Source organism: Poecilia formosa, unplaced genomic scaffold, assembly GCF_000485575.1.
Source record: "Poecilia formosa unplaced genomic scaffold, Poecilia_formosa-5.1.2 Scaffold310, whole genome shotgun sequence".
NCBI lineage: Eukaryota > Metazoa > Chordata > Actinopteri > Cyprinodontiformes > Poeciliidae > Poecilia > Poecilia formosa.
Genome location: NW_006800249.1, coordinates 13,856 through 30,784, shown reverse-complemented (window position 1 = coordinate 30,784; position 16,929 = coordinate 13,856). Strand labels below are relative to the sequence as shown.

The window sequence follows — 16,929 nt, the reverse complement described above, 5'->3', positions numbered from 1 at the left end:
ACACACACACACACACACACACACACACAAGCAGACAAATGCTTATTTTGTCCACTGCATTGTGTTTTATCTGTCACGGTTGTCATATAAAAAGCTGGAAATCTCCTCCCAGTTAAATGAGTAATATGACTTATTATACATAAATTCCATATTGGAGCAGGTCAGTATTCACATGTGCCAAATTAATTAACTTCTTTAGCCATAATTTTTCTGCTAGTTGGAAGAGACGGTAAAAATTGAGCTTCTGAAAACAAGTAAAGTGAAGCTTTTCTGCTGCTGGGACTTTGCTGGATTTGCTGAAAATTAGAAAGTTATAGAGACTTCCTGGCACTCTGATTTTGTTTTGGGGATATAATAATAACATTGTAAGTCAGAAAATGATGAACGGACTTATTAACGCAAAGAGGTTTCTCTTAAGAGAGAAACTTAACTGTTATTGTATTTGCTCCTCTGTTAGTAAAGTATTCCAGAGGGGAAACCGCTTCAAGCTTGAATTACTTCTTTTTCATTGTAAGTCGATCACCAGAAGCTTGCTAATTAAATTGAACTTTAAATCTGATATATGTGTGGTTGGGAATGTTTTAGAGGTAGCTGCTGCTGAACAAGCAAAGGATTTATTTACTGAAGAAGGGGAGAGAGCTTGTTACGTTTATTCTCCGAGTTCTCGTCTGTTTCTCAGGTTAGTGCTCATTAACGTGATTAATTTTTGCTCTCCAGCTCGTGTGTTTGCAGACATAGATCTCTCATCCACTGGTGTAAATAAAAATCTCTGCTTGCTGTTCAGGCCAGGAGAGGGTACTGTTCTTCAGCTTTTTGCCTCTGTCTCAGAAACAGTTAAAAGAAAACTGATTTATTCAATCTGTGACATTTTTACCTTTTTTTATTCAGGTGGAATGATTATAACAGAACAGGTATGATTTTTAAACACAATTGTTGTGGATGTCCTCAAATCCAATTAGGTTCAAAGTTATACATACACACTCAAATAGATAAATGCACTGTGTGCACAACTATTTTGCTATATCATACGTTTATGCATATTTCCCAACTTTAAACTTTATAAAGCTTAATACTTAAGGGATGTAAGAATTTAAGAAGCTGTGTATTTGTTTAATAAGGGATAAGAAGTTCCAGTTTAACACCCATTAAGGCAGCTTCTTTATTATAAAATTAGCCACAAATTTGATTTATTAGGCTCTAAAAAGTAAAAAATGGCAAGATATTTTCAAGAGATGCACATTTAAAATGGCCAATTTGCACATTTTGCTGCAAATTGTTAATGGAGTCAAACTAAACGTTGTGATAGGGGAAAATAAGAAGAAAATTAAGTGTGAAGCTACCAGAAATCCCGGACTGGTAACGGGGAAAAAACTTCATCAGTGTGAAACTGGTATGGGCTACTGTTAAATTATAAAATGACTCCAGAAAATATAACGGGGCCAATAATTGTGCAAACAATGAACATCCCCAGTATGGTTAGATTTGTTTTCCCTCAGCCAGCTTCATCTATTGGCCGGATGTTTGATCACCTTCACCTTGATTTACACCAGTTCTGGCCTGGGTTTGAGTTTATACTCAATGCTGGAGTTTTTATTTATTTATTTATTTTGTAATTTAACGCAAATTCAAAGTGAAATAACCACTAGATGTTTTCCCACATTAGTTGATAGTTGAGTTTGCGTGGGTTCTGTCTGATTTCCTCCCACAGTCCAAAAACCAAAACTGGTTGGTTAATTGAATACTCTGAGTTGTGTGTAGGGTGAGTAGCTTTGTTTCCATTTTCCTTATAATTGTGCAAATTGGAATGACAAAAATAAATTTGCTTAATGGAAACACGTCAGTAAAAAAATAGTTTTTCAATAAAACATCTTTGTTCTTGGATGAGGTGGTTTTTTGGAGAAATCTAAGTTTGTGTGTTTGCCAAAATCTATGATGGAAACACATTTTTACATCACTTGCGTTAAGTGATCAACATCCGGATATTACTACTGGTGGAAAATATGAAGAAGATGACAGGAAGTGGTTGGAGTATGACGGCGCGCCATGTTTTTAAATGAATTGCGTGAACAGACATATTGATGAGATACATTTCTTATTTAATGAAAACACCGTAATTGCGAAATTGAGTTTTTTTGACAGTTTTTTGTTTTTTTGCATATTTGTAATGGAAACAACTCCAAGGATTTTTGTTCCAGTCCAGCGAAGATTTGGTTCAGTTTCAGCAGTAGAGGCTGCCAGAACATGCAGTAACATGTCCGTTTTGGGAAGTTCTGGACACCTGCAATTATTACTGAAAATCAAAGCCAAAGGTGTTGCAGAAAATCATTAAAGTGAGTACCTTTTCTTTGGGGCTGGTATTGCAGTTTCACACACTATAAAACCACTGGGAGCTGCAGCAGAAATAGAGCAGGGTCTTATAAATCCATAGGTCACCTCTGCAGGCCTGACAGCTTCGTTATGGTTCTACACCATGAATATGCTAATGCAGTTTTTAATCTGCTTTAATGTGACACATCATAAAGCCACAGTGGGGCTTGTTTTCATTGTGAGGGTGAGGTGACAGATTGGGTTTATTTTTTCTTACCTGCATGCTAGTTTAGTTGCATAATCAACCTAAATATGTTTGGATTTTGTAGCTGTCGATGCTAAATCGAATCTTTTAATGGCTAAACGTGGTCAGTGTGCGTGTTTGAGCATGTGTGGGTGTGTGCACGCCTGCCATTAGTATTTCAGCTTGTAATCACTCAGAGGAAGAGAGCTCACTGTGATCAGGACAAGTGACCTGTGCTGCTCCGGGAGGATTCAACAGACAGCCCGATTCAATTAATCAGAACCTCATCCCCATCTAATTGTGCCAATAATGCAGCAGCTGCGAACGGATCGGAGGCAGGACTGACGTGCTGATATCCGTCACCTCAGCGACGGCGAGAGGCGTTTAAATATTCATGGCTGTCAGTCAGCTCATGCGGAGCGGCCCGTCTCTCTCCTCCTCCCTCTTCAATCTATTTGCATTCAGTGTAGCTAGCTGACAGAAAAAAAAGCAATCATTCTGTAGATTTCCACAGCAAACATCTATTTTCTCCAGCATTGTTTAGTATCAGCCCATCTTTGAGATGAACCTTTCACCTCCCTGATTCGCTCAGATGCTTGTCGCCAATGCGCAGCAGCACCTGTGAGCTTCCTGCTGGTTCCTGTATCTCCTACACCTCTGGGCTCAATCCACATATCGGATTATCACTCTTACATATTTTTCTCATCTCCCTTCTCCATCTAATCTCTGTCGTTCCATCCTATCAGCCTCTCTGGCATTTGCCCTTTTCCCTGTCATCCCTCTCTCTGTCTCATCTCTATGTTTACCCCCTGCTCCATTGCTCATAGTTGTATTCTCCCTGCATCCCTCAGTCTTGAATGACTGACAGGAAACCTCACAGCCCTTTTTCTGAATTGTTTTCTGTGAGTGATGGCCATCAGAAAAATGGAGGAAAGATTTCTGAACTAAAGAGTGGAGGTGTTGCTTCAGGGAGAAGATGAGACTCCTTTGTTGTGTCTCAGAAATGTCACTCTGGATATTGGTGTTAAGCGTGCCCCCTGTGACTACTGGGTCCTGCAGCTTTCACTTCACTGAACTTTGCCACATTATCATCAACCCAAGATAATAGATACCAAGATGAGATGCGTTGTGTGGATGTGGAAAGTTTTAAAGATGTAGGTCAAAATGTTATTTTAAGGTTTAAACATGTACATCTTTTCAACTGTTAAAACTTACATGTTTTTTTTTTTCCTTTCTTAAATTATTATTCTGGAATTGTAACTATAGCTTAAATGTCCCCTGTGTCCTTGCAGGAGTGGTTGAACGATTTTCAGGTGTGTTTTGTGGAAGAAAAATGCTGTAGTTCTACTTGACAAGAGTATAAAGATGCTGAAAATCTGGGTTTCTCTTCCTGTAATCAAATCTCATTACTTAGAAATAATAATATGTTGTGCAATGATGATAACAAAAAAAAAAAAAAAACATGGTTTAAATATTGTAAACATGATCTCAAAACAAACTGTTACATCTTCAGGTCTGGACTTTGACTAACTTTGGTTGTTGTCCAGTTTTTAAACCAGATTGGGCCAACCTTTGTCTGTTGGATAAACAGTCTCACATTTGAGCATGAAATACTTTGGTGTTCATGGGAGTTTATGGACTTTAGCTGCAAAAGAAACCCAAACCGTTCTGTGCATCCCAGCAACTTTTTCTGTTATTTTCATGAACTTTAATTTCTAACCTGCTAACTGAGGCCTGAAAAGTGGAGTTGAAGCTCTTCGGTTTTCTCTGATGTCTCTGAGCATTTTTGCGCTCTGACCTTGGAGTGAATTTTCTAGGGTGTCCACTTCTGGGAAGATTGGCACCTTTCCTGAACATGCTGCACTTGTAAAACATTTTTACAAGTGAAAAATAGACTGGTTTGGAAATGAACTTTATGACCTTTCTCTGATTGATAGACAGCAGCAGTTGCTTCTCCAAGGTCAATGATGATGTCTGCCAACCTCACCATTGAGTTAACACAAACCTTTATGTAGAAACCTCTTCAATAGAGGTTTTACAGAGTAATGATCATCATCAATTAATGAGCTGACTTTGATTAGCAGCACCAGGTGAATGCTTTCCTGTTACATCATGCAGAAGCAGAAAGGTTGCAGAGTTTTACATGTTTCTGCCTGGCTCAGGAGGTAGAAGTTTGTTCTGCACCCAGTGGGTTGCTGGTTCAAACCCTCATCACTTTTAAGGATTAGCTTTAAATAAGTTTAAAACTTGGATTCAGTGTTACAACTAAAATGTGTGAATATATTTAACAATGTACAATGTGCGAAAGATTAAAAAAATAGATTGTGTCGAAATTTTGCACAACTACTAATATGCAAACCCTGACAGAGAACTAATGCCACCCAAGTAAAGTCTTCAGCTAAATTTATGCTACTAGCTCTTTAAGTTGGGTGGATCTATTGTTTCTGCATGTGCCAAAAATCCAGATGTGTATTTTGTATCTTTGTTCTATATTTTATCAGAAGTTTTAAAATTAATAAACATAGTCAACACTTTACTTATCTTTCCGTCAAATTATTTTTATGCTGTCCAGAGGCAAAGTTAGTCCTGGAAAATGGTCAACTAACATGACGTGCAGTATAGTGTTTGCTGTTTTTTTCTAGAATGGCAGTAAAATAACATAAAATAAAGCAGAAAGAAGGTTTGAAATCTTGTTATGGAAGTTGATGTGTAAAAATAAGGTCTGCTTAGGTAAGGAATTATTCCTTAATGAAATAAAATTTTGAGGAAGTCTGGAAAGTTTGTTTAAATTTTCTGACCTGTGTGTCCGTCCTGCTGCGGCTCACTGACTGCTCTTTATTTGTTTGTCCTGTAGGGGGAGTGAGAGGGCTGACAGTGACCACTTTCTGCCACCCTCTCTTCCTCTGCCCCCTTCTCTCTCTCCCTCTCACATTAATCTGAGGTGACAGAGTTTCATGTACCATTGCCACGCACCAGTGCGCTGTCCCCAGGTCATGTGTCAGGGCTTCTCTCATCCAAATGAGTTATGCAAGAAAAACTGATGGGCCGGGGGGAAATAAGCCTTCTTCTCTTTAGACTTTTTCAAAGAAATGGTGAAAATCAATTAACCACCAAGACATGTAACAGAAAGAACTTTACTTTAGAATGCATTTCTAATCCGTGGCCTGGATTAGGATGGATAGATAGATAGATAGATAGATAGATAGATAGATAGATAGATAGATAATGTTCAAGTCTTACATTCAATGAATCTGCATTACTGCTATGCCTTTGCACCTTTTTTTGATGATGTCATGACTTTGTAAGTTTCTGATTGGTTCATTAACAACATCTGGGTTTAATTCAGACCTAGGTCTGTCACGATTAATTATACTGGATAATAAATTGTCCCAGAAAGTATTGCAATTAACCCTAATATTGTTGTTTTAAGAACATTTTCAAATAATATATTAATATTGGCATATTAATGTCAACTTGCTGACTGATAAACTTCAGTTTTGTACAGAACACTCCACACTGCAACTGGGAGATATTTTAAATATTCAAAATAAAACACAACAACCCAAAATAATAAATAAAATGTAAATAAAAACCACACACAGCTGAAACCATAAATAAAATGGATAATGGAGTCTCTTTAAATAAAATTGCCTTTTAAAAACATTAACCACCAGAAACGAAATTATTGAGCTCATTTTAGTTTACCATGCCATTAATTGCTTAATTGATTATTGTGATGGGGTTTTTCAAACATACCTCTGGATAACTGTCAAGGTGACACCTCTAAGGATATGGTCACATGACCAAATCAAATTTTTTGACCCATGTACAACTTTTTCAGAACGGCCCAATTCCGATCGTTTTATGCCTCAAAATATCTGATTTGAGTCACTTCCACATGTGGTACTGAATTGTATACTTATCAGATTGTTTTCAGAGAGTCTACAGTCAGAACAGTGCTTTCAGAATACTGTTGTCAAATGTGCTCAGTCTGATTGAATTTTGCCAAATGAGAAAAAAAAGCTTACGTGTCTTTTTATACAATACATGTACATTTCTGGTTTCAACTGTATTTATGCACAGAAGGGGAGGCAAAGGTTGTCTGAATTTGAACGTGTGTAGGTAGTCAGAAAAAAGAAGGCAAGCGTGGGAGGCGGCCAAAGAGTCTGCAGACATAGAGCAGATCACAGCAGCGTAGGACGGACAGGGCAGCAGCCTGTCAGTTTGTTCTAATTTCTTTAGCTGAATTTGTGAAAAAAAAATAACACATTTTAACTGAGAAAATTGGATTTTAGTATCATCAAGGTGATCCCCAAAGAGATATTAGCTGAAAATCTGGCATACAGTAAAATATCATCTCTAAGGGTTTTCTTAGGTCTTTGCTAGATTTATTTACTCATTATTGAGGTTACAAAATTCGGTTAATATTAATCTGCTAGAGACTGATTAGTTTTCAGAGTGAACAATTCTTTTTTTGTCCACAACCTCACAGATTCGTAAAGTTGACACTGCACCATATGATGCCTTAATCAGGTGCAAGAAGTAGTAGTCAGTAGTTGGGCAGAAAATAAGCCAAGGAACTGGAAAGTCTGAGCACATTTGAGTCCTTAAAGTAACTTTATAAAGAAATGAAGGTTGTTCAATATTCTTGCAGATAATTGTAAATAAAATATCACTGTCTTTTATTTTAATTGGAACATGTACTCTAGATTAAAACATAAAAGCCAATTTGTGAATAAGTCACATCACCCAGTGGCTCTGAGGAATGGAAGTAGTTGTTATGTTTGCTCATGAACCATGGAGAACACAATCAGGTGGCTGCTGTGTGGGAGTTTGAGGGATTAATTATGTGATAAAATGGAGGTGGGCACCAACTTGAAGAGAAGAACAGGAAAAAAGGTTGATTCTTTTAGTTAAATTGCTGACCTGAACCTTTGGACTCGTGTTAACCAGAAAGTCTTGGTATTTGAGCAGCTATTACATGCCATTTAAATGAAAATTGCCAGTCACATGAAAAACAAAACAATTTTTATAAAGGTCATCCTGTACATACGAAGAGTTTAAATGACTTTTATCTGAGGGTTTTGATTAACTTCTTTCCATACAATGAGTGTACAGTTTTCTTTTACCTCCAGGGCAACAAGAAAATAAAGGAAACCTGGGTTTAATTTGTCTCCTGCCAGCTTCCCTAAAACAAGTACTGGATCTCTATGACCTTAAAAGCAACCCTCTACCATTTATCACTTTTATTAGGAAAAATCACAGTTGGCCAGGGCTCTCTCTGTTCAAAGTGTAGGGCTTTCGGCAGCCTAGGCCATTCTGATGCACTCATAACATTTACAAGCTTAAGCGTTGCAATATCTGCTGTTTTTTTGTGATCCTTTTGTTTAAAAAGGTTTGATTTAATCTCTCTTTATAAGTCACATTGTTAAATTATATTACAAGTGCTTTTTTTATCAGGTTTCTTTGGTGTTTTGAAAGAACATTTAACACTGTAGTATAAGAGTGGTATAATTTTCTGCTATCCCACCACAGTGCTTTCTTCACTGATATCATGGATACACTGGGAAGTTTTGCTGACCTTGTCGCTTATAAATATTGGGTCTTTCTGTCCAGCTTCTCTTGCTTGCCAGATACATAGAAAAGACATGTTGACACTGATGCCAAACCTTCTCCCCCTTAAATATGAAGACATCATGACCTTCAAATGGGGGTTTCTGTGCATGGTCAAAGCCGTCAAAGCACTCAATCATGTAAAATATGGAACTGCGCATGTTTTTAATATGCATTTCCAAGACCCTGTAACCACCCTTTAAGTTCTGCTTGGCTTTTAACATTCTGAAATTGTCTTAATCAGCCAGCAAGGGGCCATAAAGAATCCTAATAACAGCCTGGAGAGCAAACATTGAGGTAGGACACAACTTAATGCAAAGACAAAGTTATTTTTGTGCAGAAACACAACTTTTTGTTCTTCTCAGCCTGTGTCTGTACTCATCTGCTTTGTGTTTAGGTCTCTGTGTTTGATTACTGCCCTGTTAAGGAATAATGGATTGCACAGTTTTCCCAAATTGCACACTCTTACACACTGGCTCCCCTGACTGTCTTTATTTCTCACATAAACTTTCTTGCCCTTTCTTGGTGAACACACACACTGAAGATATTCATCTACATACACATCCCAGCCACTTCATATTCGGTCTCACCATATTCCCTCGCTCCCTACAGCTGGGCCAGAAGTAGCAATCAAGACATATGGGCGAGCCAGCCAGGAGGATCGCTCAACCTCAACCTGCCAAACTGAACAACTACACCCTCCTTACTTTACCTAAATGACTCGTCTGTGCCTCCCTTTTTCAGTCCCACCATTCCTCTATTTGCAAAGATAATTGTACCTTATTGTCTAATAAGGCATTTCAAAGTTCTTAATGCAGTTTTAGTAGATTCAGGAATCTCCTCAGATGTTCCTTTTCTTGATTTATGCTAGTTGTTTGACCCTGCTGGAACAGACCGTTCAGTGTTTTCTGACATAGTTGTTTAAGAACTGAGAAGCTACTCATTCCATCAGTTTGGGTTAAATATCTGATCATCCAATGATATTCTCTTAACTATTTATTTTGGTAAATCACAGTGATGATTACCTATCGATTTACTTTTTGGACAGGCAATTCAATGTCTCATATTCCAACTCTTTTGGAAATTTTATCATGACATCATAATAAAATATTATCATTCTATTGGGATTTTATGTTACAGATATTTGTAAAGTGATAGAAATTTGTGTAAATAGGTCATGTATGGTCTTTAGATGAAAATGTATGCAATTTTCAAAATTTTCAATTGGACACTTAGCTGCATTTCTGTCAAGACATTTTGTGTCATTTAGATTGTACAGCCGTGTCTTGCTTGATTTGCAGTTGTTTCATACTCTTTCGTTTTTAAAGATATTGACTGTTCAAAGCTTAGTCAGAGTTTAAAGCTTGGGATAGTTTGTCATAGCATAATTAAACTGAACAATTTTCTTTATGACCTTCCTGATCTGTGTTCCTTAATGGTTTTAATGCATTGAGGGTTGCATCAAACAGATGGATTTATGAGATTTAATCACAAACTGGTAGACTCCATTCATCCATCCATGATCTTCTGCTTAACCCAGGATTGGGTCATGGAGGCAGCAGCTTAAGCAAAGAGGCTCTGTGAAAACTGGAGGTCACACTCTGATGAAGCCAACAGAGCTTTGTTCGACAATTAGATGATTTATAAAGGCAGTTGGTTTGGCACACTATTTAGATTTTTATTTATTATATTTTTTAAATCACACATTTTCCTTTCACTTAGTACCACACAGTGCTTTGTGTTGATCTGTTGCACAAAACGGGAATAAACTACATTTAAGTTTCTGGTTGTAACGTAGCAAATGTGAAAAGTTCTAGGAATATAAATACATAGCGTATGGTTTGTTTCGCCAAATAAGATCTAATGGACACCACAGCTTCTGAGCGGTACCACGCAGAGCGCAAACCTTATTTGAGCAAATCGAACTCTGACTCCAAAAGCACATTTAAATATGCATGTAAGATGTTAGTGCACCAGCTGAAGTGGTTAAGAGCTGGTGGTTGTATTCCTTCCAGTTTCCTGTACCTGTCAAGGCAGGCCCAGAGCTGGAGTTGTGTCTCTTATCCAGGTGCAGAGTTTGCAACATCTGACCAATTAAATCCTGCCACATGCAGAGAAAAAAAACAGCCCCCAGATGTTTTCCCTCAGCTGGATGTCTTGGTGGGATGCTGAAGTGACAGGGAACCTTAGAATATTATTCTGGGTGTTTCTGTGATTCAAGTTGTCAGTGATGAATTGTGTAACCCAGCAGAAGCAGAGAGAATGAACAGAATGATCATATTCATAACTCCTTTGAGTGGGGCTGTATTGAAAGTTGTCTGTGAAGATATGCTGTTAATATTTTAAGACATACTTAGCACAGTGCAAAAAAATTTATCACACCTAATTCCCTTATGTTTTGTTTGGAGGAATCTAGAAAAATGGTCTTAGCTGATCAGTAGTTTCCAATCTTTGGCTTTTCACCCTTTTCCAGCCAAGTGTTCCAAGAGGAATGCAGGCATTTTGTTTAATAAAAGTGAAACTACTCCCTTTTCAGAGTTTGTCATTAAAGTCAAAGCAATAATCTGAACAATTTTCAGGACATAAACTATTCTTTGAGCTCTCAAATGTTAGGTGGCTTAATGGTTTGAGTGGCATATTAATTGCTTCATCTTTTGTTCTGATTTTTTTTTTTTGTTTAGTTTTCTTACAGTTTCTATTTTCACTTAGTCTGCATTTTATTGTGATTGACTTCCCAGTAAAGTTGCTTTCATTCATATGAAGGACATTTCATGCATATCGACACCCCTGGTAAAGATCTGCAAAATTTATTTAAAAAATATATTTATTCTTGTATTTGCATTATTGCATTTTGAACAATTTTGTATTTTCTTTATTTTTACTGGTGCCAAAGTTATTGGCTAATAATAGTTTATACAATCCTGTTTGCACTTATAGAATGCAATCGGACAAATTGCAAAAGGTTCTAACATACAGGGAATAAAATCTTGGTATTCTTGCTTTTGATTGTCCAGAATCCAAATTCTTCAGTCACCCTGCAGCCTATAGACTGGATTCAGGTCTGGGAACTGAGACGTTTATAGAAAAATGTTAATTTGTGTCTGTAGAGTCGTTTGTTGACCTTGCCATATGGTTTAGCTACCTATCCCGCTGAGAGATCCGATGACAGCCTATTTTCTGTTTTCTGGTGCCACATTTTGCTTAAAATGCATTTCACATGATTTATTTTTCATTTCACAAGATTTCTTAAGTTGGTCCAAGGTTTAACCAAGTTGCAACAGCTGTTCAGTTGCTAATATGACCTTGCTTGACGCTGCCAGAGTAGTTTGCACTAAGTTGGAATACATTAAGTAAAAACTGCCTCATTATATCCAAAATTCAGAAAAAAATGATAAATTAGTTTATTTCAAGGTGGTTTTGCACTCCAGAAGTGCCAGAAACAAACCATTTAGCTGTATCCCATAGGAAAACGCTGTCATTAAAGGCTTAACACAGTACAAATTTTCAGCAGAGCTTTAGATGAAGACCAGATGAAACTCTATAAGATAATCTGGCTCTTTGAGAGAATGACTGAAGATTTTTGCACAGTTCTGTATGTTTATTCCCTCTTGTTTTTGCTGCTAAGTGACTGTCAGCTGAAGGTGTTGACTTGTATTTCTAAGATGCAATCCTGCAGCTTGTCCTGTTTCACCAAACACACATTTTGTAACCATCTCATAACTCTTCCTGTAGATAAAAGTGAGTGCAGATCATTTGTCTCCTGGATTCCATGGCAACAGCTGAAAACCTGGACAGAGAGAACTGCCACTTTAACCTTGCTGAAAACCACAGCTATCCCTTCAGTAAGCACAGAACCATTCAGTGTGATTACCTGCCGTACTGTTCAAGTTCCCTACACCTCTGTCCTCCTGATTCCCCTCCTTTGTGTTTCCTCAAACTCAGCTGCTTTCTGTGATTTAATCACGAAACCACTCATATAATATACCCACATATATAAAAACTCTGTAAAGAAGCAGGATTGTAATCGAGCTGCGGTGGCTTTATTTGCACTTCTGATCAATGTGGAGCTGGCAGTGTGTGAGGTTAATTCAGCTTTACTGGTGCTCACTGGCACAAAGCTGATTCAGTCACGTTAGCACAGCGCTTGGCTGCAGAGGAGCACTAAATAAAAGCTGTGCAAACTTCATCACAACTGAGGCAGATGGCCGTGAAGATTTGTTTTTTCAGGGGGGTTGAAGTGTGATCAGGTCAGTTTATTTTGATGCAAATGCTTTCAATCGTTTGATCACAAAGAAATACAAATTAAATGTCCTTGTTGCACACCTTAAGCAACTAAGGGACAATAAGAGAAAATACAAGCTGGAATTAAAAAAACCCCTAAATTTTTAAAATATAGATTCAAATGAAAATGAAAATAATTGAAAAGCAACAGGAAATTTCTAGGTATTCTAACAATTCTTGAAATACTGAGTTATTCACTTACATCTATCCAGTTTCGCTAAACTAAGAGCTTGAAACCCACAGAGATGTCTGAATTAGATTGTGAATGTATCTATATTAAAACTGTTATTTTTTGTTGTAAGCCTAAATCGTCATGTCACATTTCTTTTAATGCACTAAATAAAAGGTTTGTTATAAAAGGTTCAAACTAAACCACCTCACCTTGAAAAATCTAAGAACATCAGTGAAGCAAACTAATCTGAATAATTCAGACCTAAAAGAAAATATTTTCTAACATTTTAAGCTCTATAAAAGTATACAGCATTTCAGATAGGAAAAAGGTTGACTGACAGTGGGGGTTGGATAGAAAATTAAAGGAAATTATTCAAAAAAACATACACAAAACTTAATTATTGGTCGATTAGTTCTAATTTATTAAAATCTTTTTAATCTCGGCCTATTTCTCGTCAGATGTTTTTTCTGAAAGTCATTTGCAGATTTAGCAGAATAAAGTCCAGTTTTGGAGGCTGCAGGGGTTGGATGGTCATCAAACGGAATAATTTATGGCACGGTTCACAATGTTTTGCACATGCTGGAAAGATGTTTAAAATGCTCTAAAATAAAAACCCATATGTATTTTTATTGCAGTAGCAAATTCTCACAATACAAAAGTTTTTTTTTTTTTACTCATTTCATTCAAGAACTTATTTTTTCAAAATCTTGAGTGACATGTACATCCCCAATATTCTGATATATAACTAAAGTATTTCAGTTATATTTACATCAGTGGCAATACCAGGTTGTTGATCATGTGACTCGTGATGCAGAAAAAGTGTTTCTTTCGCAGTTTTGCGAAATAAACCAAATTTAAGAAAAACTTAAATTTGCACCAAACTTACACTTAAACTTAGCACCAAATCGTTTTATATGTCCAATGGAAATGCAGCTAGTGAGCTAAAGCAGAGAAAAATCTCCAACATGCAGGGCATTGAGGTGGGGTCCACTGCTGGCAAGCAATTGAAAGAACTGTGAAAAAACATTGTTCCTGTAGTGGGCTAAAAAGCTGGGTTAGATTATCAGAAGTGCAAAAAGGTGGTGGATTTTTGCAGATTGAAAAGACCCGTTTCGTACAGTTTCGATTGAATTTTCTCTGCTAAATATTTTCTTTAAGGTTCGCTTGAAGATGAAAAGGAACTTTTGCACGTTACCAGAATGCTTAGCAGCTTCCGGAGGAAAAGGGCAAGGAGATTTAACACTGAAAGCATTCTAAAATGGATGAATCACTGAGCTGCAGTTTCAGGGGACAAATGTGAAAAGTGATTGGTCATGTTAAAATTTATGAAAAATTAAATTATAAAAATTAGGATGCTAGTATTATAATGCTACTGTCATCATTTACTGAAATATCGTTCGCTGCATGGCCTCATAAGGAGGAAATAAACATCAAACTAGCTCTCAATGCCAAAACTTTGACAAACCTTCTTATCTTGCAAAAAGCTCCAACACAAATCTGTTCAAGCTCTGTGTATTTGGGCTCATAAACAATGGATGCATCTTCATATATTTTTCATCAAGGATATTGTTCTGTAATACCATCGTAACATGTATAATGTTATTTTCAAGAATGCATGCATTGTTGATTTATGGTCCTTGTACCAGATTAAGCTGAACCAAAAAAGTCACAGAATGCTCTTGCAGTGATGAGAAGCATCTCCTATAAAGCTACTCTAACTCTGGAGCCACAGCACAGACTATCTGCTCTTCCCTGTCTGCGGTTGTAAGGTCAATTCAGGGCTTGTCTGCATGAAATTCATATGTTTTGAAGCATGGACACACATACAGAGGGGTTGTTCTCCTTTTATCTTAACAGAACTGCTTTGAAAATAAATGGCCTTCTTCTGTCTTGAGGGACAAATGGCTCAGCGTGACCTGCCAGCGTCCTTCACTGCTGCTGGATTCTCACCAAAGACCCCCAAGCTGCACTACCCTGCACTGCACTCTGCAGCCAGCACCGCCCTCTGACACCAATGCTTTCATGTTACATACACACACCGCATCAGAACACAAACAAGGCTGCTGCTGTTTCCTCGATTGATTTTATGCCACTAAGTAGAGGACAGTGGCTGCACTTTGAAAAATTGAAGACTGAACATGGTTTTTATTCATAAGGACTCAGGCTGGATTTCCTATTTGTAGTCAGGAGGTTTCATCAAGAATACTACTTTAATTCTGACTTTTCTGTTTTATGGTGGAGTAATTGCCCAGCATAGGTGTGCAATGTTTTTTTAAAGCATAAACTGAATTCTTAAACTTGAATTTATTCAAAATTATGCATAAAGGCTTGGGTATCTATGAACAGGGTTCTTACAATATCTGGGTCTTGAAATATCTGGGAAAGTAGAATTTGCTTTTAATTTATTATTCAGGGTTTTAAACTGGGCCTGGGGTTAAACAGATCATCATCAAAGGTGGTGCAGATGCAAAGCAAAGCACTGAAACAGCTATTTTCTTTTAAAAAATATGAACTGCAAGTATATGAAAGTTCACAAATTATACTTTATGAAGAATAAGATTTGAAAAATCTGTGGTTGCTCATAAGAAGCCATATTAGATCAACATAAATCAGAAAATGTAATCATTTGTGAAACACAGAAAATAAAGCCTCAGGACTGTTCTTGTGTTTTCAAGGCAACGTAAAAGATGCTGATTTGTGTAAAAATAAAAAAACAACTTTTAAAATGTAGAAATCTGTGTGGATTTTGTCGATCTTGCCAGAATTTGTAGCATTAAACCGGCTGTTGATTGGGAAAAAGTTCCATGTTTGACTTTTTGTTGGTCCACACAATGAAGAGAAAGTCCACAATAAATTCAAACTTTTGCAATTCTTGTTTTTGAAAATCCTTGATTTTGTGTGTGAGCCACTTCTTCTTCAGCTACAGTTTTGTCATATTTACAATGAGAAGTCATAGTTTGATCATCATAAGTTATTTATGGAGACTACTGAGAGTTTATTCAATTGTTTTCAGGATTCATATTTATAATGTAAACATATTTTTATCATACTACAGTTATTTACAAAAATATACTCAATGATCATGTCAGGAATAAAATGATTATTAAATAAGATCAGAAAAACTATATTTGATAAGAGAGAAAATAAAGATGTTTGCTAGTTATGTGTGAAATTGTTAATATCCCATTAGAAATACCGATGGGATATCTGATGGAAAGTGCTGGTGTTCACTGAAGATTTATAGATCTTTATTTTCCAGAACATGCCATATTTTCTGGATGTAACTCAGAAGTTTCATAAGGTTCCAGTGTTTCTGATTAGACCTTCACATTCTTCCATTTCTTTTCCCACAAGTCTCACTTTTATGAATTCGGGGACTGTGGGGCCAAATGTGGCAGCCTCTGTGATTTATTTGATCTATTTTTATTTTCTTTGCTTTCTGCGGATTTAATGATGCTGCTGTAACTCTCCAGTGTCGAACGTCTCATTTATGGTTTTCCCAACCTCAAAGGCACTTAGTTTGCATCGATCATTCATTAGTATATCATAATATTGACGTGAATGCGTAATGTCAGTCAATTAAGGACAGAGCGAGCGCTGCAGTTTTCCAAAGCAGAAAGGGGAAAGCTTTTGTAGCTGTGCTTTATTAGTGTGCTCAGAAATGAGGACGCAGCATTTATAGAACTTTTTCTATATTGACTTTGTGTTTTGGGCCTGCAGGTACACCCTTTGCTGATGCGAGAGAGGCGCTCAGAGTCCCACAGGACCAAGCTACTGCGTCGGACAGTCAGCGTTCCTGTTGAGGGAAGGCATCACCCCGAGATGGGTAAGTAATCTTTTCCTCCAACGATGCTCCAGCCGAACAAAACAGCATTATTTCTTGAAGTAAAGCAAGAAATCATATCCAGAGGTTTTAGCAGTTTGAAGTAAATGTTGAGGTCTTTAAAACATTTCCTGTTCTTCTGTGTTTGAGGGAAAGCGACAACGATGTGTTAGGTCCATTATAGATAGGAAAAAAGAGTAAATATTCAACAAACAATATCAGAAATTTCCCACAAAAATAAGAAAATTACTTAGCTTGAAAAGTCAAAAATTAGTTAGAAATAGCTCAGAAGTTGTGGGTGCTGTGATGGTTCAGAGGTAAAGCGCAACCCATGTATGGAGGCCTTCTTTCTCAATGCGGCCGTCACAGGTTTGACTCCCAACCTAATGACCTTTGCCCCGTGGCCTCCCCCTCTCTCATTACCCACCTTCCTGTCTGACCGCTCTCAAATAAAGTCCACTAGGGCCAATAAAACCTTTACATATTAAT

The 16,929-nt window shown here is 37.1% G+C and overlaps 1 protein-coding gene across 1 annotated transcript in view; it reads left to right on the top strand.

Annotated features, from left to right (window-relative positions):
* si:dkeyp-72a4.1 (serum response factor-binding protein 1) overlaps window positions 1-16,466 on the top strand; it is a 73,021-nt gene extending 56,555 nt beyond the window's left edge. The window contains exon 4 of the mRNA XM_007572908.2: window positions 16,338-16,466. Within this exon, the coding sequence (XP_007572970.1) occupies window positions 16,338-16,451 (114 nt within the window). The 3' untranslated portion in view covers window positions 16,452-16,466. The remainder of the gene's footprint in view (window positions 1-16,337) is intronic.
* Window positions 16,467-16,929: the final 463 nt, after the last annotated feature.